At 41.8% G+C, this 27,603-nt stretch overlaps 1 protein-coding gene across 1 annotated transcript in view; it reads right to left on the minus strand.

Moving 5' to 3' along the window:
* Positions 1 to 27,603, minus strand: part of LOC143000923 (CUB and sushi domain-containing protein 3-like) — a 194,137-nt gene that overhangs the window by 53,396 nt on the left and 113,138 nt on the right. Inside the window, exons 35-47 of the mRNA XM_076150408.1 lie at positions 23,687 to 23,811; positions 23,423 to 23,519; positions 21,940 to 22,044; positions 15,808 to 15,926; positions 14,649 to 14,718; positions 12,255 to 12,371; positions 11,833 to 12,042; positions 11,099 to 11,287; positions 9,689 to 9,866; positions 6,235 to 6,380; positions 5,627 to 5,707; positions 4,556 to 4,669; positions 79 to 267 (exon numbers count right to left, since the gene is read on the minus strand). Coding sequence (XP_076006523.1) covers positions 79 to 267; positions 4,556 to 4,669; positions 5,627 to 5,707; positions 6,235 to 6,380; positions 9,689 to 9,866; positions 11,099 to 11,287; positions 11,833 to 12,042; positions 12,255 to 12,371; positions 14,649 to 14,718; positions 15,808 to 15,926; positions 21,940 to 22,044; positions 23,423 to 23,519; positions 23,687 to 23,811 — 1,740 coding nt within the window. The remainder of the gene's footprint in view (positions 1 to 78; positions 268 to 4,555; positions 4,670 to 5,626; positions 5,708 to 6,234; positions 6,381 to 9,688; positions 9,867 to 11,098; positions 11,288 to 11,832; positions 12,043 to 12,254; positions 12,372 to 14,648; positions 14,719 to 15,807; positions 15,927 to 21,939; positions 22,045 to 23,422; positions 23,520 to 23,686; positions 23,812 to 27,603) is intronic.

A 27,603-nucleotide genomic window follows, 5' to 3' on the forward strand; every position in this document is an offset into this window, starting at 1 on the left:
AATCTCTCCTATAGTGCAATGTTATTTAAGTAAGTTATTTATTAAAACACAACACCTTTACACTCAAACTGAACTCACCGTCAAATATTTCCAAGATGTCAAACTCCTTCTCTGTCTGGAAGAGCTCAAAGTGCAGAGTGATGTTGTATCCCTTCTCCACGTTGATAAGCCAAGAACACATCTGGAGGTTGGGGTAGTTGTCAGGGTAACCCGGACTCAAGATCACCCCCGTCGAGTCAAAACGCACTTCATGGGCTGGGCATTGGACTGAGATGAGGTGAATGGGGGGAGGAGAAGGAGAGGAAATAAGGAAAAGAACAGAAAGAAATAGGAAGGGGGGTTGGTGGAGGAGGTGAAAAAGTACAAAGGAGGAAGAAGACAGAGGAGGAGGAGGATAGGGAATTAAAGAGTTAAATTTGAGGATGGGAGGAGGTACAGAAGCAGGAATGGTTCCACTGTGACAGTCTTGAAACAATGACATTTCAGCCAGACAAATATTGCACCTAAGGGTTCAGCTGGTGAGTCTGATGTTGTCACAAAGCTCTCCTCATATCAATCCATCAGATAATAATACCCAGCAGCTTTGACAGCTAACTTTGTATGGAAAAATGCTTTGCTTGCGTGTATGAACGCGTCTCCCCGTCTTTCTTTCTTTCCTGGTGCTAACAAAGGTTTTTCATCTGGGTCACTCGCGAAGAAACATGACACATATAAAAGGTTAATGCGAACAACTGTTCAGGCAAAAAGGTCACTGGTAACAATCTGACATAGTGTATATCAAGAATATAAGGAGTCATAAAGAAAAAGAATGTATCACAAAGCATTAGGGGTAATCTTACAGAAAACAGAGTTTGGCTCAAAGATGCAGCGTGTTGGTGTAATTGCTAAAAAAAAAGTACTTGAATCAGTCAATCCATTTGGTAAATAAATCAACACAACAATCCAATAAATGGCAAGAGTCAGAAACATAAATTCACATTATTATCCTGTCCATGCTTATAAGGGTTCTTCACTGTGCAAGTTTGCTGTATATCGACGAGATGCCTGCAACATTATACTGCTTGGAGATATACGAGTATTTAAGTCACTCGGCAAAATACTGGATGATACGCCGTGCTCATAGCCATCTATCTGGTAAGAGTTTGTTACAGAAATAATTGAGCCCCCAGTAGTGCCCAGTCCATCCTGATAAAATGTCTAATAAGCCAATGTTGCCAGGCAACAAATACAAGTCGAGCCAGTAAGCAGAGTTGCAGCTTAGACTGCTTTACCGCAAACTTTAGGTGCAGGGATTAGAAGAAAAAAAAGAATCATGGGAGGCTTAAAACTCTTTCAGACACCTAACTACTGCCATATTTTTGTAGGGGCTTTAAGTGCACCATGATAAGGACAGAAAGCAACATGGAAGAAGACTGGAGCTTACAATGTATTAAAATGATGGTAAGGCCATAATAAACCTGTGCGATCCTGCAGAAATCCAATGCATTTGCTAGATTGCTAGATTGGGGTGCATGGCAATAAGATAAGTTTAAACCAGCGCTGGCTCTTACAATGCTGTGTCTTAGTAATGCCATTTACAAACCACCAACTGCTTAATATTTCAATTAGCACAGAGTCCATGAGGACTGACACTGGCTGTTGCAAAGTGCACAGGGGTTTTAATGTGATGGTAAAACATTTAATCCAACAAGTTAATACAATGCAGCTCAGTACAACATTGTCACCATTTGCTGCCTCAGAAATAGCCATCGAGTTGTAAAAACACCCCGATACAGTGCCAACTGAGCATTAGAGCATCTCAGAGGTGGGATTTGTAGCAGGGTTCTTGTAGTGAATGGCATTAGAGCGTCTAGGTGTACCTAATAAACTGGTAATCTGAATTAAGAGAGGTTTCATTCGATTTTCTGACTGACATAAGAAAATCAATGAAAATACAACGACGGAGGGCAATGTGACAACATCACACGGGCCAGATTCAGCCTCTGTGCACCAGATGGTCCACCAGGCAAGCACAGCAGTCAACTCGATTGTGGCTCTATCCTTCATCAGCGCTACTGCCTAACCTTCCTCACAGGCTTTCATAAACCAAGGGCCTGGGGAAATATTTTAAAAACGATGGGTATTTGGTGGTGAAATTGCATATCGGTGCAAGGACATTGCAATGTTATCTCATAAGCATAAAGTGACAATTAAAACCATAAGACGGAGTGGTTGACGAGGAACGGCAGAACTGGCGAACACGGGGGAATTAGTTCTCCTGCCCTATTGGAAAGCTGTCAACAGAAAACGGACCCTTTACGAGCTCACTGTTGCTGCATCTTGGATGTAAATAGCAAGCCAGCTCAAATCAAGTTCAACTTCTCATGTCCCAATGAGAGCAATTAGTTTTGCGCTAGAGGTTGCAAAAGGACATAATAAATCCAACATAAAAAATTGATTGATTCCTTACTGTAACGGGTCGATGCATGAAAAGTCAAATAAAATGACTAACTTCCTAAGTCTTAAGGCGGTCCATGCTGATACAACTGATGGATATAATTGCAGACTAACATTAAAACCAATACTGAATTCAAATATCAACAAATGTGAAAATATTTCAGTTCCACACTGTGATAAAGTATCTCGCCAAAATATACAATTAGGGATGCTTGTTGTGTACCGGCATGTGTTATCATGACGCCGCCACGTTCAATCAAAGTAGCACGGTTGTTTTTCATTCCCAGTTCAGTTTTACATGAGGTCTTATTCATAACACACTATAGGTTAAGTGTAAGTCAAACTTTGCAATATCTGAATAATCTGCTGTTGCTGGACTTGTCTTATACTAAGATCCAAGACCCCTGTATTAAATATTTCTAACTGTTTGTTTTGTCTCCAAAAATCACTCAATGGGGAGCCGAAACACTTGAGTGTGTGCTGAGTGCTGACAAAGAATGACATGAAAATCTCCTCTTGTCCTCTCCAGTGACTGGAGTGTCTGTCCTCACTTGGCATGGAACTAACTGATAAAGTTATTCCAAACTATTTCCATATTCAATCATCTGTTAATTCACACAGTTTCAAGCAAACAATTAAACAAAGCATTGGAATACATTTCACTACGACTCTATTCATATCAGGCTTAATACATTAGTATGCCAGACTGGTGTTTTGCCGCGTGCAGTGAAGCTTTTCTCTTCTTAGATTTTCTCTCTTTGCCGTCTGCTCTACTCAAAACAATGAAGTTGAAGGTGAATGCCTTCAGCGTTAAAGTTTGAGCAAGGAAAAGGACAAAGTCTCATATTATGACATCTGTGCCAATGTTCATACAGTTGCTGTGTCATCATCGGCTGTTATCAGTGCTATAAAAGCATCAATGGCAGCACGGCTCAGGGTGCTTGAGGAAACATTTAGAGAAACAAAATGAGAGATACAAATCTGCATCACCACCAAATGTAGTGAGTTCTTCTGAGGATCATACTCAGAAGGATCATCAAAACCAACACAGATGAAAAATTAACCTCATTGGTGGAGGTAATTATTCCTTGGGAGTGGTACACAGATGTTCAACTAAATAAGGTAATGCTTGAGTCGTAAAAACAAAAAAGGGTGAGCAGCAAAGTTGCAGAAGGGAAAGAACCAAGGAATTAAGATGAACATCAAATAATAGCTGCAAAGACCGAGTAAATAGCTTCCAGATCAGCAGAATTCTCAGGTGCTTTATGAATACAGGCTGTGGGTTTACAGTTAGAGTATCTGCCATGCCTTGATATCGAATCCAATGTGATCACCCACAGCTTCGAGAATTAAGGAGACAGAAATGCTAATCAACACAAGACTTGTAGACAAAGGAGTTCTAGGTACTTCAAAAGATGCAGACCCACAGGGAACAAAAGGCTTCAGAGCGCTCTGTTGTCTGAAACAGACATATTGGCACAACAGTCAGGCTGCTGGCATTTGTTTTGGGTAGAAACCACATCTCTGATGCAGACAACACAGAGATTTCCTGTTTTGTGGTTCATGTTTGACAAATATCCCATTGGATATTTATAATCCAACCCATGTGGCTATTTCAGAAATGATTTAAAAGGTAAAATACAAGACACTGCTCTATTTATGGAAAAGAGTGGAAGATGGCTGTGGCTGACCACATGACCATCATACCTAGTTCCAGAGCAATAATTCATCCTCCTATGAAGCCTCCCATGATGGATCTGGACTCTGATCTGTTTCACAGATTGTCAGTGTTAACACGGTGAAATGTTGCTTCCAGGGGTGTTGCAGGTCTATGCTCCTGGGTCCTACATGATGAGGGGTTTAATCGCTTAATAGGGATCCTGTGTGCCACCTGGAACCTCCTAGATGGCGCCTGGTTGGCAGTTAAATGATGGATCTAGAGTGGGTGCTGCTGAGTGCAACCTAGCTTGGCAGATTGGTGACACACACACACAAATACAAGAATATACCTTATGCAACACGGGCACAGAAGGACATTGATGAAGATACACAAGAACATGTAAACACCCCCCTACGGTTATACAGGCTTATGCACTTGCACACACTGGATGAAACCAACCTTGACAGACAGGCGGGGGTCCATCCATCTGTAGCCTCTCTCCAAGTCGACACGTCAAAATCTCACTGCCCACCAAGGTGAACCCTGGCAGGCACGAGTACCGAATAATGTCTCCTGTGAGGTCATTTACACCAACAAGCGTGCAGACACACACACACACACACACACACACACACACACACACACACACACACACACACACACACACACACACACACACACACACACACACACACAGACAGGGCCTTATGTTAGTAAAAGTCTCCAGAAACAGAAATCATCAGTACATTTTCTAATGCAAACTGACATTTACTCAGGTCTGATAGCATAAAAATACAGCTGCATACGTGCAGGTGCAAATTGGCAAGAAGTAACAGACACTTAAATCCACAATTACACTTAAAAAAGGTTGAATACAGGGATGCAAATAGTCATATAACCTCCACTTCAATTTGCCAATCACTACAAAATAATGAAAACGCTTACAGCTTATTGAGACCTACAGTCAAAACAACAAACTAAATGAAGGAATGAAGGAAGGGTAGGAAACTAAGAAAAGGAGAAAGAGAGAGCCGAAGAGGAATGGAGAAACACACACACACACACAGACACACATGCATAATTGGCAAAAGGAAGTGGGTTATAAAGCTGAATCAACAATTTAAATAGTCAATAATGTAATTGCAGTGGGCGTGTGAAAAAAGAGAGGGATAAACAATCAGAACAGCAGTAAAGGCATTATACAATATGAATATGAACAATAGCAACACTGTTGAAACTCGTCATCACACAAGTGCGTTGATGCATGAACATTAACAAATGAAGGCTCAAAAATAAACAATTAACAAACGTAGACACACACACACACGTAAAGCTTTGAACAAACAAATGGTTCAGCCAACAGAGGCGTGAATGAATGACTAAAGACATTCTATACTTGCATTCATATTTTACCCTTTATGCATGGGTGTCCGAGCAAATTACTGTAATTTACAGCTTTGTCTGCCGCAGAACTTATTTAATTATGCATCGTCGCTGATGTGTAAAGAAAGAAAATAAAACGAGACAAACCTATTTCAAACTCGTCATCATCGGTTAGGATTGTAGCGTTGGCGACAGGAGGGGGCGGTTGACATGTTCTCAGCTGGTACACTGTTGGGCAGAGGCCAAACCGTGAAATCAGGGAGAGAAAGAAAAACACACATGCAAGAGAGTGACTGTGTGTGTGTCTGTGTGTGCGACTATTTCCTATATAACTGCAGCATATTTTTACATTCCCATCATACAGAAATCAGATTAAGTCGTACATTTCCGCCAATCGCTGTTCCTCCCCATCAGTAAATTAGCTGCGATCAGGCACTTCTTCATTATCAACTGGTTTCTTTTTGAATTGTTGCTTAAATGGCACAGCCGTGAGACATGCTCGAGAGGACATTCCATCATTTGTCATTACACAGAAGTGGAAGCAAAACCGGCTGTTACAAGAAGATAGAGAGGCCAAATAATGATTCATGGAGAAATGAAGGGACTATCTCTCTTTGTTGCTTTTGTGATCTTGATTAGTACACCAAGGTCTTTGCAATCAGGAGAGCTGAAGATCCAAATTAATAGCAGCCATTATGGCAGAATGTCACACCAGACAAGGTCCTTTGCTCGGTTGATATCCACGGGCAAGTTACCATTATAATGCAGGACGAAGAAACCGCTGGTGCTGAAGTCGCTGTGGAACTTGACGAGGATCTGATTGGCTGTGGTTGACACGCCCTCCTGCGCAGAGTTGCCGCTGAACTGGGCGATTTGTGGTGAAGCTTGGTCGGGCCCATCCCTGTGATGGGTTTGAGAGATGTTTGTTTGTTTGTGTTAGAGAGAGAGAGAGAGAGAGAGAGAGAGAGAGAGAGAGAGAGAGAGAAATAAGCTACTGGGATCAAACAACAAGTAGAGATATCCCCAAGCACCCCTGTATAGACCCAGCAGTCATCCAGACATTTTGAGAAAAACTTTCACGTTAATCAAAAGCATCGAAATAGCAGCTTAGTGTACAGCTGATGTTGCAGAATATTTCTGAAAACTTGAGCAAATTCTGATCGCCTCCAGCCATGTTACATATCGCTGGGAAACAGAGTTGGGGGAGAGAAACAAAAATCAGTGAGAGACAAATTCTGCAGCAACGCATGGAATTGAAAACAGCTTCTGTGATCGTTTTTTTCTTGCGACAGACTACTTGAAATTTACGTTGGGGGTTACCCAGTTACTTCCGCTGAAGACTGTTAATGTGCTGAGTATTTTATGATATGATGAGGATGTACGGTTGAGCAGTCAAGTACACTGAAATGAACATGGTGATGCGTGAAGAAATTGTAGCCCTGGGAATGAAAAATTAATTGAAATGTAAAGGCGGAAGATTCACAGCATTAGTATGGTTGTTAAGGATTAAAAACGTGGATGAATCATCAATGCACAACATGAAATATAACGTGCATACCCCCCATGCGTGACTTCTTTCCAGTTCACTTCACATTCATGGCTGTGTTCTGATGATTCATACCTCCCTCACATGTTTTGCATTCAATATTTTCTCAGAATCAAAACAGCACAATGATATTACAGCGTTTGATATCTTGCTTGGTCTGTTTGTTGGCATCCTCAGAATGTGGGGTACGTTTGGGACAGTGATGGATGAGAAGGCTTGAGGTTTAAGTGAGGCCTTAAAAGAGGGCCCAGGGGAGTGTGTGCAACTGTTAAGGCACAGCCTGCCCACGCAAGATTTGGAGAAAGGGTTACGACCGTGTATTCAACTGTGTTATGTCATGAGTCTCCACAGAAGCAATTTCATTGTATAATCAAACCTGAAAGCGATGTTAACACTCTCTGCATGAGTTCAATGGACTCCAATGACATTTGAAATGTTCTGGATTTCAGGTAGCTGCATGGAGGGGACTTTGGACAACACCTGATGACAAAGTTCTTCTGACTCATCAGGCAGTTGGGGAGCCGTCAGTGAGAGAGGTGGACAGGCGAGGGTCAATACCTGCTTGAGGACCTATTTTTTTGACAGCAAGTTTGGGGAATTATTTTCCTGCTGTGAGCGAGAGAGTAAAGGAGTTTGTGTGCTCTGGGCCTTGTTCTCAAGCCTGAGGATAAAATGAAGTGTGAAAATTGCAGGTTGCCATGAACTGGAATGTGGTGAGAAGGAAGTCCGGGCCTACTGCTCCGGTGCTCAGCTTGAGCCGGCTGAGGTAGCCCAGACATCCAATTATGAGGTCTCCTGTGGTGCTTTTTCACAGGCTTGATATTGTACGCTTTAGCTGTGCCATACCATACTAAACTGACACCGTATGGATTTCTGCTGCGACCTAACAGGAATAGCTGGCTGGCCTGCTGCACGGCAGGGCCGCAGGGGATCAAAGCCAGACCATGACCGTCTCCACCCAGAACTCACCTTGGCTATGTCATGGTCAACTGATTGACTCAAATGTGTAATCATGCAAGTGATGAGAGAGAGTGGGAGGCAAAATGAGCCATAACATTTAGCTGCACAGAGTCCAAAGTTAAAATATCTGGAGGCGCTCCTCCCTGGCCATTCCTTTGCAGTTCTGCTGCAGACATTTTGTGTAGTCGTTAAAAAAAACACAAACTCGAAAAGAACAGAAAGCAACAAAAAGCTCCACGCTGAAGGCTGTTATTTGTAAACATATGGTGAAGTTGTGCTGTTGCTGCTTTCTGTCACCTACTCAAACATCCCACATGAGGTCAAAGTGGGCAAGGAAAGCGATGTCCTTTGCTGTGCTATAGTTGTTGCATAGAAATAATAGGATGCACAATTTTCCTCTGAAGAGTTTGAAGCGTTCCTTTTGCACTTAGGAGTGTTTTGTTGTCTGTGGTTAATGCGTATGCCTCACAAAGGGCTTAAGCAGTATTGTCATACTATAGGGAAAAGGTTTGACGCATAGTTCTCACATGCTACACGGAGGAAAGGTGAGGGGTAAAGAAAAGATTCATACGAAGACGGTACTTTTCCATTATGTGAGCTAAACCTGCAACTTCTGTACAGTGTTATCATTTTATTACTGGCACTTGGAAATAGCTCCAGGCCTCCTCACCTGAATGAGTCACACTAAATGCTTTCCTATATGCATTTGTTACTTTAATATCTTATATAAAAAAAAAGGTCTTATTGCGGTTTCATTTCAGAGTGATCAGCAAAATGGAAGATGGCAGTCAGGCAAGCAAATGAAATGTTGCCACCAGGGACAGATTGCTTATACGCTTTCTCATGATTGTATGTATAGTAGCCCCAGAAACTTTAAGACGATTCCCTCGTTTACTGCGCATGAAGACTGCCTGGGGTCTACTACACTATAGAGAGGTAACGGAAAGCAGAGAGGGGGACTGAATAAGTGTCATCTACTGTGTTGCAATCTGTTCAAAAATAAAGTTTGTTCTCTAATTCCACCCGTGTCCATATGGATGTTTCTTTATTGCCGCTTCCTTCTTCATAGACACAATTCAGTCAATTGCTTTTAAATATCTATTCAATGAGAAGGGGCGGTGGTACATACAGCCACCTAATTGACGTAATTCAATTTATTTTACTGCATGGTGTGCTGTGATCCACTGGGGCCAAGCATGGGGCAAATATACTGTATAGTCTGGGAAAAGGAATTACAGATGTCCACATAAAAGTGAAAGTACAGCTATTAACTAAATCCATCAAAAGCTGGGAGAATGAGCTGTCCAACTCGCCTTCGGCCTTGACATTCTTGCAATAGCAGGATCCCTTGTGTACAACATTTAACCTTTCTGTTCCAGCGAGAAAGAGGGAAAAAGTTCTGCCAGCACAGAACGTTACGAAAACCTTATATACATTACTCAAGGGCGCTGGAGAATGGAGACCTGAGCGGTCAAACCTTCCATTAGCAATGGACAGTATATGGTCTTTACTGTGTGGAAGTAGCAATTGAACCAAGGGTAGTAAAGATACATGTTGTGCTATGCAGCTTTTACCACTGGTTATAGCTTAAGCAGTGTGTTGCATTCACTATGAGGATGGTATATGAAGACTATGGTGTGCCTTGGTGTTGGTGACTGATAAAGAATGTACCGGTCAAGCCTGAGAAAGAAACGAGAACTTACCACACAGTGATATAGTCGTAGATTGGTTCTGTATTGATGACAGAGAAATTGATGTAGATGCCGTAGCCTGGAGGAACTCTGACAGCCCACATGCAGTCCTGGAAGTGTGGATACTCCGCTGGGTGTCCGGGAGAGTAAATGGCACCATTCATGGATGTTAAATTTCCACCACAGAGAGCTGGAGTGAGGGAGGGAAGTCAAAGAGTGAGGAGAAAAATACAGAGCCAGTCCTTGATTTAGCACAGGTCATAAAAGTTGTTTTTATGACTGTACTGCCACTAACTGTTGATAAAACAAACCATAACTGCGTGTTATTGGGTTATCGCTGTGAATGCTGCGGGGGAGAATACACCTGTTCGAGGCAACTGCGGCGAGATGCAGACTGGGCGCCGCGAACTGGATGACACTAAGCCCCCGCCGTTACCCTTCGGGGGAATTGTGTTAGAAATGGGCTGTGAATCCAAAACAAAGCCCTCTGGTTCAAATAAGGACTAGAAAACCAGAAAGAGCCAATGGTCCCTCTCTAAAGGAAAAGCAATATAATGCAAAATTACTTAATGGACTTTTTCCCAAGTATATTTCCGCCCATGACTGATGAAAGAAAAAAAGGACATTATTTATTACACCTGAGCAACCGATCCCCTTGAAATTTACAGCACAGACAGGCGTAATCAGCATTGTACTAAAGAGTTGCAAATGCTTCATATATCACTATAATGGGCTGTTATCCTTTTATAGTTCACTAAAGTGGTGCTAAGTTGGTGGTAAATTTGATTCAGACGCTGTCCTGTGCTGGGAGAAAGGACATGACAACAAGCAGACTGAGACAAATCTAAAATGTATACTTGACACACACAGACACACAGACACACAGACACACACACACACCTTTCAAAAGGATCTATTAGCATTAAGTATTTTATATTCTGATCTTTAATCCTCATTATTTATTGTTTTGTCTGACTTATGTTTGGCATATGGGCAGTGGGTGGTTGAATAAATGCATATATAACATAAATACTGACTATATAGCCAGTTGGTATCCTTTTATTAACGCTATCACATTAAGTTACTTCTGATAATGATCTAATGTGAACTCGCCCTGTCAACATCTGATCCGTGTGAACTGTAGCAACTAAATTAGATTTCAGCGCTCTAATTTATGACTCCTTTTATCGCTACATGGCATTCAAACATGTTTTCTATTTTGTGGTTGGAGGAAATGGCTCAAGAATATGACGGGGAATACAAATATGAATACACTACTCTACAAAGTTAACACAAAGTCATTATTGCTTTGGAGAGGTTATTAGAGGGAAACATTTGTCCCTTTTTAATCAATGTTTGGGAGCATCGGAGTACAAGGAAAAACGCAGGCAGGAATATGTAAACGAAACACTCGTCAGTCACCTTCGCAGCGAGGTATGGGGTGATTCCAGTTTCTGCTGACTCCATGCAGACACGTGAGGGAAGGCTCTCCTATCAGCGTGTAGCCCGGCAGGCACTCAAACGAGATGGTCATCCCCACGCTGTAGTCCTGGCCGATCACTATGCCGTTACGAAATGGCCGCGGGTCAGGACACCTCTGGAGCTCGTACGCTGGGAACAAACAAGCGTGGCAGAGGTCATGACAGTGAAGAGATGGATATGAATAATATAGAACGCTGCTATATCAATACTTTGGTTTAGAAGTCAAAGAGTGACTCGTAAATTTGTACTTGAATTAAAGGTAAAATAAATTGTTAAAGGACCCTTATTGTCACCGTTTGCTGAGCTCTATGTCATAACTGAGAATATAAAATATATTGTCTTTCACAGAGTGCACATCTCTTTTTAATTCAATTTTCTTCCTTCAGAATTCCACAAGGTCACAGGAACATGACTGAAAGGAGATTTATAGGGTTTTGTTAAAAAAAAAGCAGCACAAAAGAGAGCAATCAATTCTGTTTTCTTGTTCAAAATTAATCTCCTTAGCGTGTAATTTCAGAATCTTGGTAAAAGCCAACTGGTTTCTGGCTTCTAAACTAACCCAACCTTTGTCCTTTTGGCAACCTTCTCCAGTATTCCTTATTAGCTCAGCTGGACCTTTGATAACACACCACTTAACACACAACATTACCACAAGGACCGATCTTTGACCTCACCCTGGTAGACGATGTGGAAGCCAGGCTTGTTCTGGGAGTAGTCGCTGTGGAAAAAGAGAGTGGTCTCGTGGGTCGTGCTGAAGAGGGAGTTGGGCACGGCGGGGCCACTGAACCGATCAATCACTGTCCCCGTTTCCAGGCTCCCACTGCGAATCTCCAAATAGTCGTGAACAGGCTCTGTGGAGAAGTTCAGAAACTGGAGGTGGATTCCTGAAAATCAGAAAGAAAGGCTTAAGAACAGGAGTTACATGCAAGACGCATATGTCCTTGAATATTTACATTCTGTGCTTCTTTTGGCCACATTTATTAAAGAAGGAATAATGCACGAGAAACAAGAAGAGAAGGCATGAAAGTGAGTAGCTAAAAGAGAGCAGAACAGAGAGGAGAAAAAGAGAGGATAGCACGAGGAGGGTTGGACAGACCAAAGCCAACGGGGAGTTGGACTCTCCAGCTGCAGTCCAGGCTGCTCTGGTAATTCCCTGGGAAGCCTGGGCTGAGGATGACGCCGGTGAAATCTGTCATAGAGCCGCCACAGTAAGCTAAGGGAGACCAACCAAGGAGAAAGAACATGTCACCTCCTCACAGAACGGATCAGTGGGAGAAAAGGGAAAAACAATAGAACGGGAGGTGAAAGGGACACAGCATAAAAGGCACAGTTGTGTGTATGGGATTGAGTGTGTGCGTGTGTGTGTGTGTGTTTCTGAGCCCAGCTTTCTGTGTTGGTATAATGAGTGTTAGAGAGGGGAAGTGCCGCTGTGTGCCGGTAGTGGCTTGTGTACGTTTGTGTCTGAGCACGTTGGAGGCTTGTGCTCGTGCATCTCTGTCTTGAACACTGGGATTATACAACAACAGGGCATTTGTGGGAAGATAGCAGACTCGGGGCACATGTCTTGTTTGGTGGCGCTTTAAATTAAAAATAAATTAAGGAGTCAATATTCAATACCAGCGCCGGCGTTTTGCTCGGCGGTGATGCTGATTACTTCACTCTCCCTCTGCAGCACCTCTCCTCTCCTCTTTGACAGTGCCTGAGAGAACACTTCAACTTGCTGTGAAGGTTACGTGCATCCACATCTCCCCTGGCAAATGCGCTACTCTTATGTAAACACCCATGTGGAATGCAATGACACCCACCAGAAGCATGAATGTAACTTATGGCAAAATCATCCCGTTGTTCCCAGGCTTATATATGTGGGAAATAGTAGGAAACTCAAGTGGTATTGCCTGCATGTCTTAAGGGAACTGACACCAGAATAAGGAAAGAGCTATCCTGGGATTTAATTGTGCCCCTAGTGGGTGAGACCCATCTGATCTGTCTGCATGTGAAATGAGAGCAGGGGAGGGGAAGAGAGGGGAGAGGATGAACAGTCTATGTATAACATGGCTTCTGCATAGCATGAACTTTTCAGGAAGGGATCCATGAACCAGGACCCATTAGAACTAAATACATTCAGACACAATTAATCATCAATGAGGATCTTGCCATCTTTCTGAACAACAATTTTCACTAAAAGCTTTCTTTATGTTCCAGTTTCTCCTCTAATTCTCTTCATCTTCTCTCCAACAAGAGAAGATTCATGAAACGGCGAAAACAGAGCATAAAAAGCTCAGCTATGATCCGTGTTGCATTTGTTGCCGTTGTGTGTAAAAGGTGAAGGCTTGGCACATGAGGACATGACGGGGTTGTTAAGGCCACAGCCCAAAGGTAACCGTGTTAATACGTTTTGTGAGGTGTTGATAGTTGAACTGCATCAATGAGTGAAAGGTAGACTCCCCTCCCCCCGTATTGACCGGTGGACCATCACCATTCATCTCTCTGACAGGCATCCTACTTTACACTATAGACATTAGTTGATCTATATTCCATGATACTTCATTCACAGTGGGAATGTGAGCAGGAGGTTTCTGAAGAACCATGTAGTTCCTATTCTGGAGATTTTTTGAAGTAGATGATCTAGTCACGCGCACCAAGCACTGTAGAGCACATGTCCAATTTATTGTGACTCCATCAAAACATATAACTCAGGGTTAATGTAGGGAAATGAGGAATGATCTGGGCTAACAAGCAAAGATAACGAAGGCACATATCCAAGAACGGGTTTGTCAACAGTAAAGCAGTGATTTGTCTCTGCACTGAAGAGTGAAGACCACAGGGACAGAACAGTTGTGGTGTGCAAGTGCAGATGTTTGTCTCAGCGAAATGCGTGTTCATGTGTGCCGCGAGCATATCTGCATGCTGATGTGTGTGTATTGGTGTGTAATTGGGGGGAACAGAACAGTGAGGTGTCGAAGGGGGTTGTAGAGTGCTTCTTTAGAGTAATCTCTGGAATCTATCACTGTGGCAATCAACATCACAGGAGAACAGAGAGTCTCATCAGCAGGATCAGAAATCAAACAGCATACTGTGATGGTGCAAAGCCTTATTGATTCCCAACTGCAGGGCAAAGCAGAAAATTCATAATCCTCACCTCCTCCTAAGCACTCCATCCGCACCTACGGTCCCCTCCCTCAATGTTGCAACCAAATAGTTTCTTTACCAAATAGAATAACAAATCCTCAGTGAGTGTATTGATCTATGTGCAGCGTTGTGTATGAGTAAATTAATGGAATGGGAAAGGGAGGGGGGGCGGGAATAAGTGGCAGAAGACAGAGATAAAGAAGGAAAAATCTAAAGAGAAAAGGTGAAATGACATACAAACTCAGGTAGGGAGAGAGGGAGTCTGTTTGTGATGCCGCAAATTTGGTTGTGTTGTGTACAATATGACCTCAATGAAACACTGTACACAGGAAACGTCAGACTGTATAAAATAATACATTACCTAAACAGAGAGGCACGGGGTAATTCCACCTCCTGACAGGACCGGGCATACAGGTAATATATGCATTACCCTGTGCAGGAAAAGGGGGAAACGACAACAACAACAACAAATTCAGCACCAGCTAAAATATTCTAACAGAGGGAAAGTACCAACGCAGAAACACCAAACAGAACAACAGGTGCTGGCAGCAGGGTCGAGACCCGTCCTGTGGATTTCTGGAAACTGGTTACACTATATTTTTAGACTTTTGCAGATCCTCTTATCAAAGTCTTGTATATAAATATTTAATGGCATGAAGAGGAAGACAGGGGCCTCTTGCTGCTAGTTGGCCAGCTACAGCATCACCCGGAGAGTGACTACAGCGAGAAAAAGAAAAGACTAACATCTTGATTTCAAAGGTTGCACATAAATAATCAGAATCTGATACATTTCCATAGCAGAGTATTTATCATTTTTGCACAATTCTGCATTTTCCTGCAGTGTGTAAAATGCAAACATTAGTGTGAGCTCTCTATCTCACCAATGTACCTATGCAAAAAAACAGAACAACCATGCCAGAGTGTTTATTTAAAAATGGCATTTGGTCTGTTTATTCTGTTCAAACGTTACGCTTGAAGATGTGAATAAAAAGGTTGTTGGCCGGTCCAGAGAGAATGTGGAGAGGAGTGAGCGCCTGATCCTCCAGCAAAGTCAAAGCAGGATTAGCATCCGATTGTTAACGCAATCCATCGCCCGTGGCCTTGAAAGTGTCTACAGCTCATAGAATCACAGTTATCTGCACTGGTAGGATTGAAAGAAATTATAGCTGCTTTAGACACACACACAGACGCACACACATCAAGGCAGACACAATCTCTAAGCAAACACATTAGTGCACATATACCTACAAATCAAGACACAAGCATAAATGCAGACACGGCCAATCCCCCGATCCCTAGCACACACTTTCCTGTGCTTACACTCTGTATCTCTGTCTCTCTCTCTCCATCTCTCACACACACAAATGTCCCAGAAAAAGTACTTAGTAACGCTGCCTTGACAGACTCATCCTTTGGGATATTCCCTTGAAACTGTCACTCCAGGCAGGTAGATATGATTCACTTATAAGTGTAAGAGAGCTGAATTTCTGCTCTCCCAGCTTCTGTATGCTTCTCCCTACCTGTAATGTGAATCCTTGATCGCACTGGAAGGACACCATGTCACCCACAGTGTAGCGGTCACCCACTTTCTGGCCATTACTGGGGGGCAGTGGCTCCGGGCACGAATCCAAACCTATTGCTTAGGAAAGAGTCACAACACACAAGTGTGGACAGCGATCATTCTTCTGCACAAAATGGAACCAAACAACCTTCTAGCTGCCCAAAGCATATAATTACTAAATAAAAGGTTCTGTATTTACATTCAACGGTGACATTTACAGTTAATTACGTAATACCTATGGAGAAATGTATTAATCAAATTACAACAGAAGGTTTTAATATGTAATTGCAGAGTGACTTTTTTAATCTGCGAGTAATTGCATAATAATTGAATTAGGCATTTTCCCCCTCTCATCATAACATTAGGAAACTGGGGCAAGTCACAAGGCTACTTGTGTTAAACGCAGAATCCGTCTGACTCTGATCTGAAGCAATCACTGTGAAATTGCAAAGCGATCCCTGAAGTATTACTTGAGAGAAGCATTGAGCTGCATTGGAACACAGTGATCACAGCAAAACTCGCCAGGTACTTAAAGCCCTAAGATTGTGTTTTAATGGGTTAAAACCAATAATCACCCCAGCTCTGGGCTGTATTCATACAGGCTTATGGGGTTTTCAGCCCATTCAGCTTTAGACAATAAAGAAAAATGGAGTCCAGACTGATTTTAATGGGTCCCAGAGGTTAATGACCCAAAAGTAGTAGGTCATAGAATGTTAAATTCTGCATTGTTTTATGATGCTTTGATGCCCTGTGTTGGTTTGGTTGCATCCTACCGACTAAAAAGAAGCTGCTGCAGAAGCAATGAAACAAGGGCTGTGTCAGAATCCTCAAAAGTGGAAGACATCATTTGTATGCAGACTAAGATTGATATTGAATGGGCATTGGTCTGCAGAGAAAACAGTTGCATTAACATCCATATGAGCAAAGACACACATAAACACACCTCCGCAATAACTACCAAGTGCAGAGGAATGGGAGGGTGGATGAGCATAAACATGGCGACTTGAATGGGCATAAAAAATAAAATGTACTTAAATTCATATGCCACTGGAAGTCAGAGAAGTGATGAGTGGGAGTGGTCACAACATATTGTGAGACAGCATCCACTAAAAATACTGTATGATCGAGTAGGAGGTGAAAAGCATGACAGGCACAGCAACTCCGAACTAATGAGGAGAGGAGGAGGACTGCAGCCGCCAACGTATGAATATGTATAAAGTAACAGAAGGAAATTGAACTGAATTTCTCTTAATTTCCAGTAGTTTAGTATGTTTTAGCACATTACATTTACTAAGCTGGTGTGCTGATTTGGAAGAGAACGGCCGACGCGTCTCATTCATGAGGCGCTTGCTGCCACGTTTGCCAGGAGGGAAGTTTGACATCAAAGCGCAATGAAGCTATAAAATAAACAGTTGCATGAAATTATCATGTGGCCTAACCACAGGGAGCGAGCGGCTTTCCCCCTGCAGCACTCTGCGACACCAGCAAGCTGTTCCACCGAGCAGTGCATTCTCATCATTTTCAATAGTGGTTAAAGTAGGAGACAAACATAATACTACAGGATGCGCTACACACATAAAGATAATGTTACATAAAAAGGCCTTAGCGCTGTCTGACCAGATTGCAGGTGGTTAGTGAGGAGGATGAATTTCCTCAACAAAAGCCCAAAGCCCCTGTAAATACTTTATCTCGTAATTTAGAATCATCTCTTGATTTGAAATTCCTCTCGGCTACATGATTCCCAGACTGATAAGCCGTCACACCTACTTGAACAGAGATTACAGTCACTTTTGCCCTGGTGATTTAACCAGAAATCTGATCATTTATAGAACATATTAATCATTGTTGTGTTCTTAGTTGCACGTCTGTAGGGGTTCTCAGCCATCCAGATCATTTCATATGCCGTTTCTCCACTATGCCACAGATTTTATGGTCAGTCTTGGTTCCAATATATAAACATGCATTTATGCTCTGAGAGTCAATGACAGTTTGATGACAACAATGACTCTCACATGACTGCTTCAGGTTGATGATTCAGGGAGTCACCTGGACCTAAAGGTGCAAATGAATCTCAGAGAATAACGTCCGGTTGACTGATCACGGATTCGCAACTGAAGCAGTTTGAAATGGCAGCAGGAGGTCTTCCAAGACCAACCAGCCTGTCTCGTTAGCTCGTACTGTGTCCTCAGTTCAAAAGGTGAGGTGAATCAAGCAACTCACCAGTTTGGCTCCAAACCTGAGCTGAAATGATGTTGTCACCACTTCTAGTTTTGTTATTTTGTAACACACTGATTTTGTTTTGTGTGACGTACTGTGGGTGCCTGAGAGGCAATAGGTCAAGCAAAACTGACAACAATGTTTCATTGTAAGGTTAAAAAGAAAGAAAAAGGATATGACAGGTCTAACAATTTAATCCAGAAGACGACTCATTTTTAACCATTTCTTACTTTTGCTGTAGTGAAAATGTCTCTCTTATTACACAGTGTGATATATATGGGATGATGACAGTAAAAACATGAGCTATTATGATGAAATCATGTCCCAATGATGGAAAGTGACCAGGAGTGAGACTGGTGTGTGACACAAAGACATAAATGTAATCTGGACCACACAACCGCTATCTAACAACAAAAATGTTAGCAGAAGGCCGGGCTATAGACAGTGGAGAGTATCTTGCAAAAGCAGGGACAACACATGCCGTTCCCAGAGTACACGCAAGTACAAGAGCAAACTGAATGTTAGAGTTTACAAAGAGTACTGTCAACAGCACAGGCAAGCAAGAGTTTAACATAAGGAAGAGGTGCTTCAGGTGGGTGGCTGCACAGCAGGGGGGTGGAAGCGTGCAGTGCGTGGAAAGAACAGTATATGGGAAAAATCTGCTAAACAGCAATGTTCTGATATGAACATTATTGCCATTATAAAATCCCATTACCAGATCATCAACATCCTCATCAGTATGATCACAGTTTTGCAACCTACTGAAACGGCGTAATCGGCTGCCCTTTATCATTTCCCCAGAGTATCATCTTACTGATAATAATCATTATTTTACCTCAATTGTATCACTGAAAGATCACGACAACCTGATAAAGAGTTTTATAGTACATACTGACTGTCACACATACTGGAAATACACCAGGACTTCATCTGTACTGTATTCCATAAATCATCAACATTCAGTAGCTGTGTGCATTCCAGCAGTGAAGCATGGGCTGCGGTTCCAACTGCAGGAGGAGAACAGGGAGTAACAAATGTGCATTTGTCCAGCACACCATGAACTTCTATTGAACAGTGCTGAAAACTGTGCTTCATCACAGTATGAGCAATGTAAATATCAACTCCACAGGATAATATGGTTCAGGTGGCAGCATTAGGGCGTATTTGCTGATATTTAAAGATGAGTTGGGACATTGTAGAGATTTATTAGGTTTTCTAGTTTGTCGGAGGGCTGGTTAAGCCAGGTTCTGGCTCTTTGGAAAGTGCAGTGATGAGTGGTATATAGGACTGTTCTCAATGGAATGCAACAATTACCCACAGGAAAACTGTTAGAACAGATGGTTGGCTGGCTGGGCGGGGGGCGGTGCTCATCCTTCTTGCCTTTTTTCGTCCAACCATACTGAAATGTCTCGCTCACTTTTTGTACTGCACCTTTTTTTTTAAACTGAAATTTGTATTGAAAGTATATAGTGAATGATTGGATTCAACCTAACCACACACTGGAAAAAAGGATGATAGTGACATACATGTAACAAGGAAATACAACAGAGGAAACTGCTGTAATTTAGCCGAATAAATCAGGACAGGAGATAGAATGGTAGTGGCAGCCTAGATGCGTAATCGGAAAATGATGACAAATATAAAATATAGAGGTGGATAATGAGTAGTTCTTGGTGGAGTGATGCATCTTGATCACACAGATGTTAAGAAGTAGGCAGACAGCTGAAACGCATCAGAGGCAAGCTCAGAAATATGAAAAGTGGCGGGGAGGTGGAGGGTGGGGTTTACACAGCAACGGGGGGAAGGTGCTGCAGGATGAGCGGTGACAAAATGTACGACTGTGAGACATGACAGTGAAGTGATGCTCAGCAGTATGTGGCGCCACCGTTTGCAGTAGGGGGAGGGGTCGATTCAGAAATAGGATGCAGCCCGCTGAGAGCGATACGGTTGCGGAGCACTGCCAAGCAAGAGTAAGGTGTTAGGGGAGCGAAGAACCAAAGACGAGAGACACGAGTGCCAACACAGAGTCGGCCAACAGTGAGTGAAACTCAAATGAGAGGAGATGACAGCAATGCTTTTACTATGCACAGTTATTTGTGCAAAGTAAAAGATATGCCGGCAAAAATTAGATTTCATCTCAGTTTGTTTTTTAGAGGAGCTGCGATTCAGGCCGACCTTTCCTCATCATCCCTACTTTTACTTTCACAGCGTTTGTGCTTTTTCACAATCCTTAGTGTGCCGCTTTAAGCCTGAAAACATCTTTATTAGGTAGGCGAGTTGTCACCTCCAAAAGCTTGTTAACGAGCAGGGAGGATAAACAAGAGGAAAACATTTGTCAAGAAAGAGAGGGAGATCGAAAGCACCAAAGACAGAAGATACCACAAAAAGAGACAAAAGAGTAGGGAAAATCATACTGTTATATTATTGTACAAACTACCAATGGCTACCAGATGAGTTGCCATGAGATTCTGCTTGATTGTCGTCGTGTTTGCTTAGACCGTTGAGCAAATTTGGAGGTAGTTTTAAAGGCATTCTGTTGGCAAAAATGGATGATATATTGTATAAATATATATAAGTTTTCACAATATCCCTCTCCTGCATAGAGCATTTGATCTTCCACATCTTCTTGAAAGTAAGCGAGTGTGTGAGTTACACTGTGTGCAAAGTATTTACACTTCAGTGCGCAAAGTTTGAAAAGTGTAATTCTGCCTGTAAGAGGGCTGACTGTTCAAACTGACAACTTAAAAGTTGGACATCTTCAGTGAACCTTGGAGATGTGCAAAGATAAACTATTCAACAATTCTGTGAGTGCTGTTCTCTAACAGAGAAGCTTTCAATTGTTGCCAGAGTATGATTTGATTTAAAGAACTTTCTATTAGATATGAAGTATGGAAAAACAGGACAAAACTGTGAACAAGAGTCGCTGCACAGCCGAGTTCATCCTCCCACACAAAAGAGAAATAAACACCGTTCCAAGGTTGCCCAGGTTCATTATTTAAGCTTTTAAGATCTGGATCACAAAACTATCTGCAAGAATCATGCAGAAATTCAATCAAATCAAAGTGTTGAGTAGGAAAAAAACAAAAAATGAAAAGCTGTGGCTACAATCACAGCCTGACATCTGAGAGGCATAAGAACTGACATGTTGACGGAATATTTGTGTCTGTGACACGGTTATGGTTTGATAAGTTGCAGTATTGCTCATTTATTTGTAATTTAATGGGGAATATTGCGGGGGTTTCAGTAATAAAATAAAAAGTAAATAAGTAAAAATAAATCATTTCCAGTTTTTGCCAAATAATTAAAATATAAATTCTTCATTATATTGTAAAAGCAATTCATATTTATTTAATTTTCCTCTACCTCCTACTTAGTTTCTCCCCTCTTTGTCTCAGTGGTTCCATGTGCAGCCAACATGTCACAGCACTTTACTGTGTATTTGTACCTTAATGAGTTGCAAATACACAATTAAATGTGACTGGGAGGACAGTTGCAGCCACCTACTCAACTTTCCATTTATTTCACATTAAAGGTGAATGCTCTCATTAGCACATAGCCTACAGAGAGTCAAAGTGATGGCAGTCCCATCAACTGAAGTGGTGACGCGATGACACTAACGAGCAGCTCCATGGGAGAGCAATCACTGACATAACAAGATATGACATTAGAATGGCAGAGAAGAAAATCTGAAGAGAATCAGTCGAATGTAATAGTAAATGTGCTTCGTCTTCATCTATCCACCTGTGCCAAACAGCCCGGCTGTCTCTCACTCCTTAGAGGGCTGTACAGTGGTTAGAAGCCAGTGGCAGATGGACGCCTAAATGTGTCCACAGACAAACTGACCAGCAGGCACACAGGCCATCTCTTCTCATACCTGTGTACTCCAAGTGGAAGCCGGCAGCTGAGACGCTAATGTCCGATTGGAAGGTCAGGTAGAGGTTGTTGGATGTGCTGTTCAGCAGTTGAGGGATTGTCGTGCCTGAAAATAAAGGGTCAGTCGAAGACAACACAGAGAACAGTGAATGTTCCAAATGGCCACAAACTGCATCTCAGCTGTATGCAGTGTTCTTAATCCATTACTCTCTTGACATCTCCAGTAGTCAGTCACACTCTGGAGACAACTCCATGACCTTGCTTTTGTGAGACTTGCTGACAATATTAACATTTACAAATTGAACTTGTTAAACACCATTTGTGCAACTTTAAAATGAGTAGTCGCTTACACAATACAAACAGTTACAAACAGAAAAGTACAATGAAGTAAATCATTATTTTCTAAATTTTTTAAATAGACAATAGGCAGACTGTGTGCCCTCGGGCTCATTTTCAGAATTGGGATAATCTTTACTAAGTGTTTTCTTGGGTAAACCAGACGAGGCAGCATTACAGCAATCAAGCCTTTTTGTAACAAAGAAAGGCATTAGCCATTGGAAATCTTCCCATAAAAGAAAAAGGTATAATTTCTGCTCTATAATCACTATGGTAGTGCTTTGCAATTATATCTAGGTGATTATTATGAACTTGACAGCAAAACTTTTTGACAATGGACAGTGTGATGACAACTTTTGTCTTTTATCATCAGTCAAAGATCAAATCCAGCCCATGACCAAAACTGATTATCTCACTATAACACCTCTAACTTTGTTGAATTGGTAGTGAAAATATGTATTCATGTATGAAATATATATATGGCTTTATATATATGGCACCATTGAGGTCTGGAAAATGTTCTGCATCCCGCTTAGAGACGCTTACATATGATCAAAGGTTCATGCAGGATAAAATTGATCTCTAGCTATTTAAGGCACCTCAGGCATTGCACAGCATGGTTCTGCCCTGTGCAGTCACAGAGTGGTACCACACAATTACTATACTATGCCCAGGGTTCCATTCTACAATGAAATATCTACATATCCAAATTCTGACACCTAGTCGTACAAATGTGATAACTGATATGGAGCCAAAAGTCATTATGCTGCACCAGTGGCTCTTAAACTGGGGTGCAGAATCGAAAATGAAGTGAAAGCCTGTTAGTAGTGGATTACTTTGTAGCACGAGCACCAATTTCATTAGTGTGAACCCTCAGGTAATGCTACATTTATAAAACTTCACACGGAAATAGGGGATAGAATATGAACAAAACTACTGCAGAGAGAAGAACAAGGGATAAGAAGGAGGTGGTTTTCCCCTCTTTGACTAAAGGCTTTACAGGTTTTAAGACAGCGTTCTCAAAGGACACGCCAAATGTCATCAGCTCCATCACCACGTTTCTCTGCTGCTGGGGCCCTGTGATGCTGATGCTCTGACTCAAATTCACGTGGGAGCTGCCAACAGAAATTCAGTTGTCTCAGCTTTACCTGAGTAGCTCCCAAGCCTTGGAGCGTTCGCATCAATGCCGTCAAAGAAATCCAACGAATCCCAGTTGTGCTCCGTGGCAAAGGTCACAACTTGAATCTGAAAGGGAAACGACAATAAAGCAATGAGGATATCTACAGCCAGCATAGCAACTGGCAACTTTATTTGATTAATAAAGAGCTAAAATAAATATACTTAGCAAGTCAGCTCTAACAGCTAAGATTTTGGACAATGCCTATGTGTGTGCGTGTGTGTCCATGTCTCACTTGGATGCCGGCACCCTCAGGAACAGTGATTTTCCAAGCACAGTTGAGATAGTTGGCATATGGCTCCGGGTATCCAGGAGAGAGGATAGTCCCTTTGCGTTCAGTTAACACCCCGCCGCAGGGAACTTGCCAGGGAACAACAGATCAAGAGAGGGGGAAAGAAAGGAGGGAAGTGTGTGTGTGTGTGTGTGTGTGTGTGTGTGTGTGACAGAAAGAGGAGAGAGATAGAGAAAGATAAAGTCACGAAAAAGGTCAGACTGAGTGATGTGAAATAAACACACAACTGCTGATGCAGGAATGGACATTCACAGTCACAACGGGGAAGAAGAATGTGTTCAAGTGTGACTATATACTGTATATATATATAAAGACTGTGTGCCAAATATGAACACTCAAATCCGACTTAAATCATACATCTTAAAGACATATTGAAAGAAATCTCCATGCACAGATTAACATTAACTCAACAGAAATGGCCCCTATTCCAAAATCTTTTCACTCCAGGATGTAGTCTAGACCTATCTCTGTAAGTGGAAAACCCCTCTTATTGCTTGAACAGTACCTTCACTTCTATTTAACTCATTTCTATACTCCACACATCCAACCCAGTTTGCGACATGCAGACATAAACAGTTCTACCCTGAAGGCAATTTCATCCCTTACAGACCAAAGAAGCCATATATTTCAGCTCAGTATTCCATTTTCTTCTGTAATTGTGCCACAAATAACATATTCATCATGCAGAACATGGGTTGTATTCAATCGTAGGTAAAAGAAGAAATATAAAAATGTGCAACTATATCCCTCTGCAGGGTGTTTGGCTCTGGTTTTACCCCATTATGAGCTGCGGTAAGCAAACCTTGCTGCCCATAATCTATTGCAAAATTAAACAAAACAAAGCTCAAAAGAAACTGTTCCCGCAGAAATGCAGTCTCTGTTGGCCAATATCGGAGCAAACAATAATTTTTTGGTCCATAATGAGATTTTGCTGAGTGCAAGCAAAGACTGTTACACTATCACACAAGCAGAATTACTATGCCAAAGTACGTTAGCTTTCCACTGTCGATTGCTCCAGAGATGCATTGCTATGCTGTCACGCAGTCGGGCTGGATTTTTCTGACATCTGTTGAGTCACTCAGTGCATCATTTGATCTTAAACCAAACTACCTCAGATGTAAAAACCTGTGTTCCTTTGTTCTTGTTTTTCTAAATGAAATCCAACTATACAATAGGCTTATCAGTTGCTGATGTTCAAGGTTGCCTAGCAATTCTGCCAAACAGTGTTGTTTTAAAAGATAAGCAAGATATGAATGAAAGGGAAGCAGGTCCTTAAGATGTTCAGCATCAGTACAGCATGTGGCGCCTGGCTGTTATTTAGCCAAGACAAGGCTTCACCCAGAATAGATCAATAATAACCACTATGGTTTTGATATCCATCAGTCACTGAAAGGCTTGATTTGAAAGGAAGAGAGGACAAGGGCAGACACAGCAAAGCCAGGGAGACAGAAATGGTGCTTATCAAAAAGAAAAAGACACAGCAAAGGGCTGGAGTGGGGAAAAAAACACTTCTACTTTTCTTCTTTACTGCAGTTCCAAACTCATCAATATTTTACAGGTGATATCTTCCCTCCCAGACATGCGGAGAATTATGCCAAAATGACTCTGTTCCTGTCATTCCGGGGGAGACATTAGAGAAAATGAGCTCTATATACCTCAGAGCAATCACGTTTCATATAATCACTACCATGGTAAAGTCTCAGCGTATCGGCTTTGATTAACTCCTGCGCGATGACCAAATGGGAACAGCTTATGTCATTATTTTGAACTCTGCTGTACAAATGAAATGTGAAGGTCAGCTTTTTGATAATCTATTGTCGGAATTCCATGCCAGGAATGCAGGTTTAAGCCTCCTTGAAGGTATAAAGTAGCAATGTGATCAATCACAAGAGGGTGAAATATGACTGCAGCTGAAGCCAGGCTGAGTGATCAGACTGTCATTATCAGGAACCTTGATTTATATTTGGACATTTCCCACTGGCTCTACAAAGCCTCTTGCACAAAGACTTTCTACCTACACGCTTTCTGTTTGGGCCAGTATGATGCACAGCACAAACACATACACTAACTGAAACCCAGAAAAATAGCAAACTCTATCATGAACTATCAAAGGCACATGCTTATCAATAATTTTTGCGATTGTAATTTATTCCTCTACATTTGTTATAAACATACAGTAGTGCAAAAGGACGGGAAAAACAGGGAATCTAGGAAAAATAATAGATGTTCTGAGCACTGTTGGTTGGTTTGCTTTGTTTGTTTGTTTATTATCAGAATGACTCAAAAAGTTCTGAAACTAATGGTGACAAAATATGTTGGAAGTGTAAGACACCGCTCACGGAAGAAGCCATTAAATGTTGCCACAGGATCCAAGAATTTCTTTAAATGGTTTGTTAACACTGGCAGAAAGGGCGTTTTTTTCCATATTCTATTTTTGTCGATAATAGTTCAGGGATGGTAGACTCAAATATACTGTATGCTCAGGCAGGGGCCTCATTACTAGAATTGCTGCACAGTGGCAACAAATAAGGCAGAAACGTGCACCAGCAGCTATATGTGTAGCTTGGATTATGCCGCTTGAGTCAATGAAAATACTTTTGATGTATTTTAATAATTACTGAGGCGGAAAGTTATAGCCGTTTCTTTCTTCTCCAGACAAGACACATTTTTGATGTTCAGCCTTGTCAGAAGTATGCTCTCTAAATAACTCCCTTTTATAATATGTCTTCATTAGCAAAATCAACATTTTTCATTGTCATTTCCCATTCTAGCTACAACATACCATGCCGAAATAAAGAGCTGTCATTTGCTCTTTGAAAATGAATACACACATTATGCTCATTAGTTGTTTAAATACACATTCTCTGGTTCCCATTTATGGCTGTTATTCTGGCGTGACACCAGCAAGAATCCCTCTAGTATAAAATATTTCACATGTTAACAGCTCCTTTGAGTGCCATGATCTGTAAATGAAGGCAATTGGTCAAGGATGATTAGATATCATGACACTCATAAAAGCTGGGACGCTCCCTCCCCATCACAATCTGCATGAGACAAATATGTCCAAGTAACAAAAAGGGAACACACATAAGTATTTCATTAGTGTGTTAACTAAGCTGTCGCAAATAGACACACAACGCCTGTGTGTGTGCAGCACAACCCAGGAATTTCACATGAATGTCATATTTTTCAAGATGTTTGTGTTCAAACATGCTTCAAGATACAGCTACATAATCTTTAACTTATATTGTGACATCCACCGTTCATTTTGCTTTTCAGACTTACAAACCTCAACATTTCTTATAAACAATTAAGCGCCAAAGCTGATTCCCTGGCCATGTTTCAGTGTTAGTTTGCTGCAAGTCAAAACAACTTTGTTACACACTGTCTCCACCAACACAGTGTATGACAGTTTAACTGGAAATAAATGTGGAAAAAATGCTGCTCATTCCATTCAAAGGGGCAAAGTTTCATGTTTTGAAGGCGAAAAGAAAATCTGTTTCAGCAGGTGGGTCAAAAGAACTGTGGATAATCTTGTGGACAGAATGGAACCTCATTATAATGACATATATTGTGGATAAAACACAAATGTTAGGACTGAGTTTTATTCTGAATTCAGTGCGCCGACACGGACCGCATTCCCTAAATCCCGAAGTGTCATGACCTCAAGAGCCGCTCATCTTGCTCCAGAGAGCACCTGGCCTGGCCTTAGCAAACACAGGGAGAGTTAGGCTTTTTAATTGGTCTTGGGAGGCTATTTGGAAACAAGACAGCAATGTTAAAAATAAACCAAAAAACAAGCCAAGTATGACACCGCTTATTTGTTTAAAAAAAAGCATAGACGTCATCAGTGTGAGCAT

The sequence above is a fragment of the Genypterus blacodes genome, unplaced genomic scaffold (genome assembly GCF_046128005.1).
Source record: "Genypterus blacodes isolate CSIRO-AG114 ecotype Tasmania unplaced genomic scaffold, CSIRO-AGI_Gbla_v1 ptg000052l_1, whole genome shotgun sequence".
NCBI lineage: Eukaryota > Metazoa > Chordata > Actinopteri > Ophidiiformes > Ophidiidae > Genypterus > Genypterus blacodes.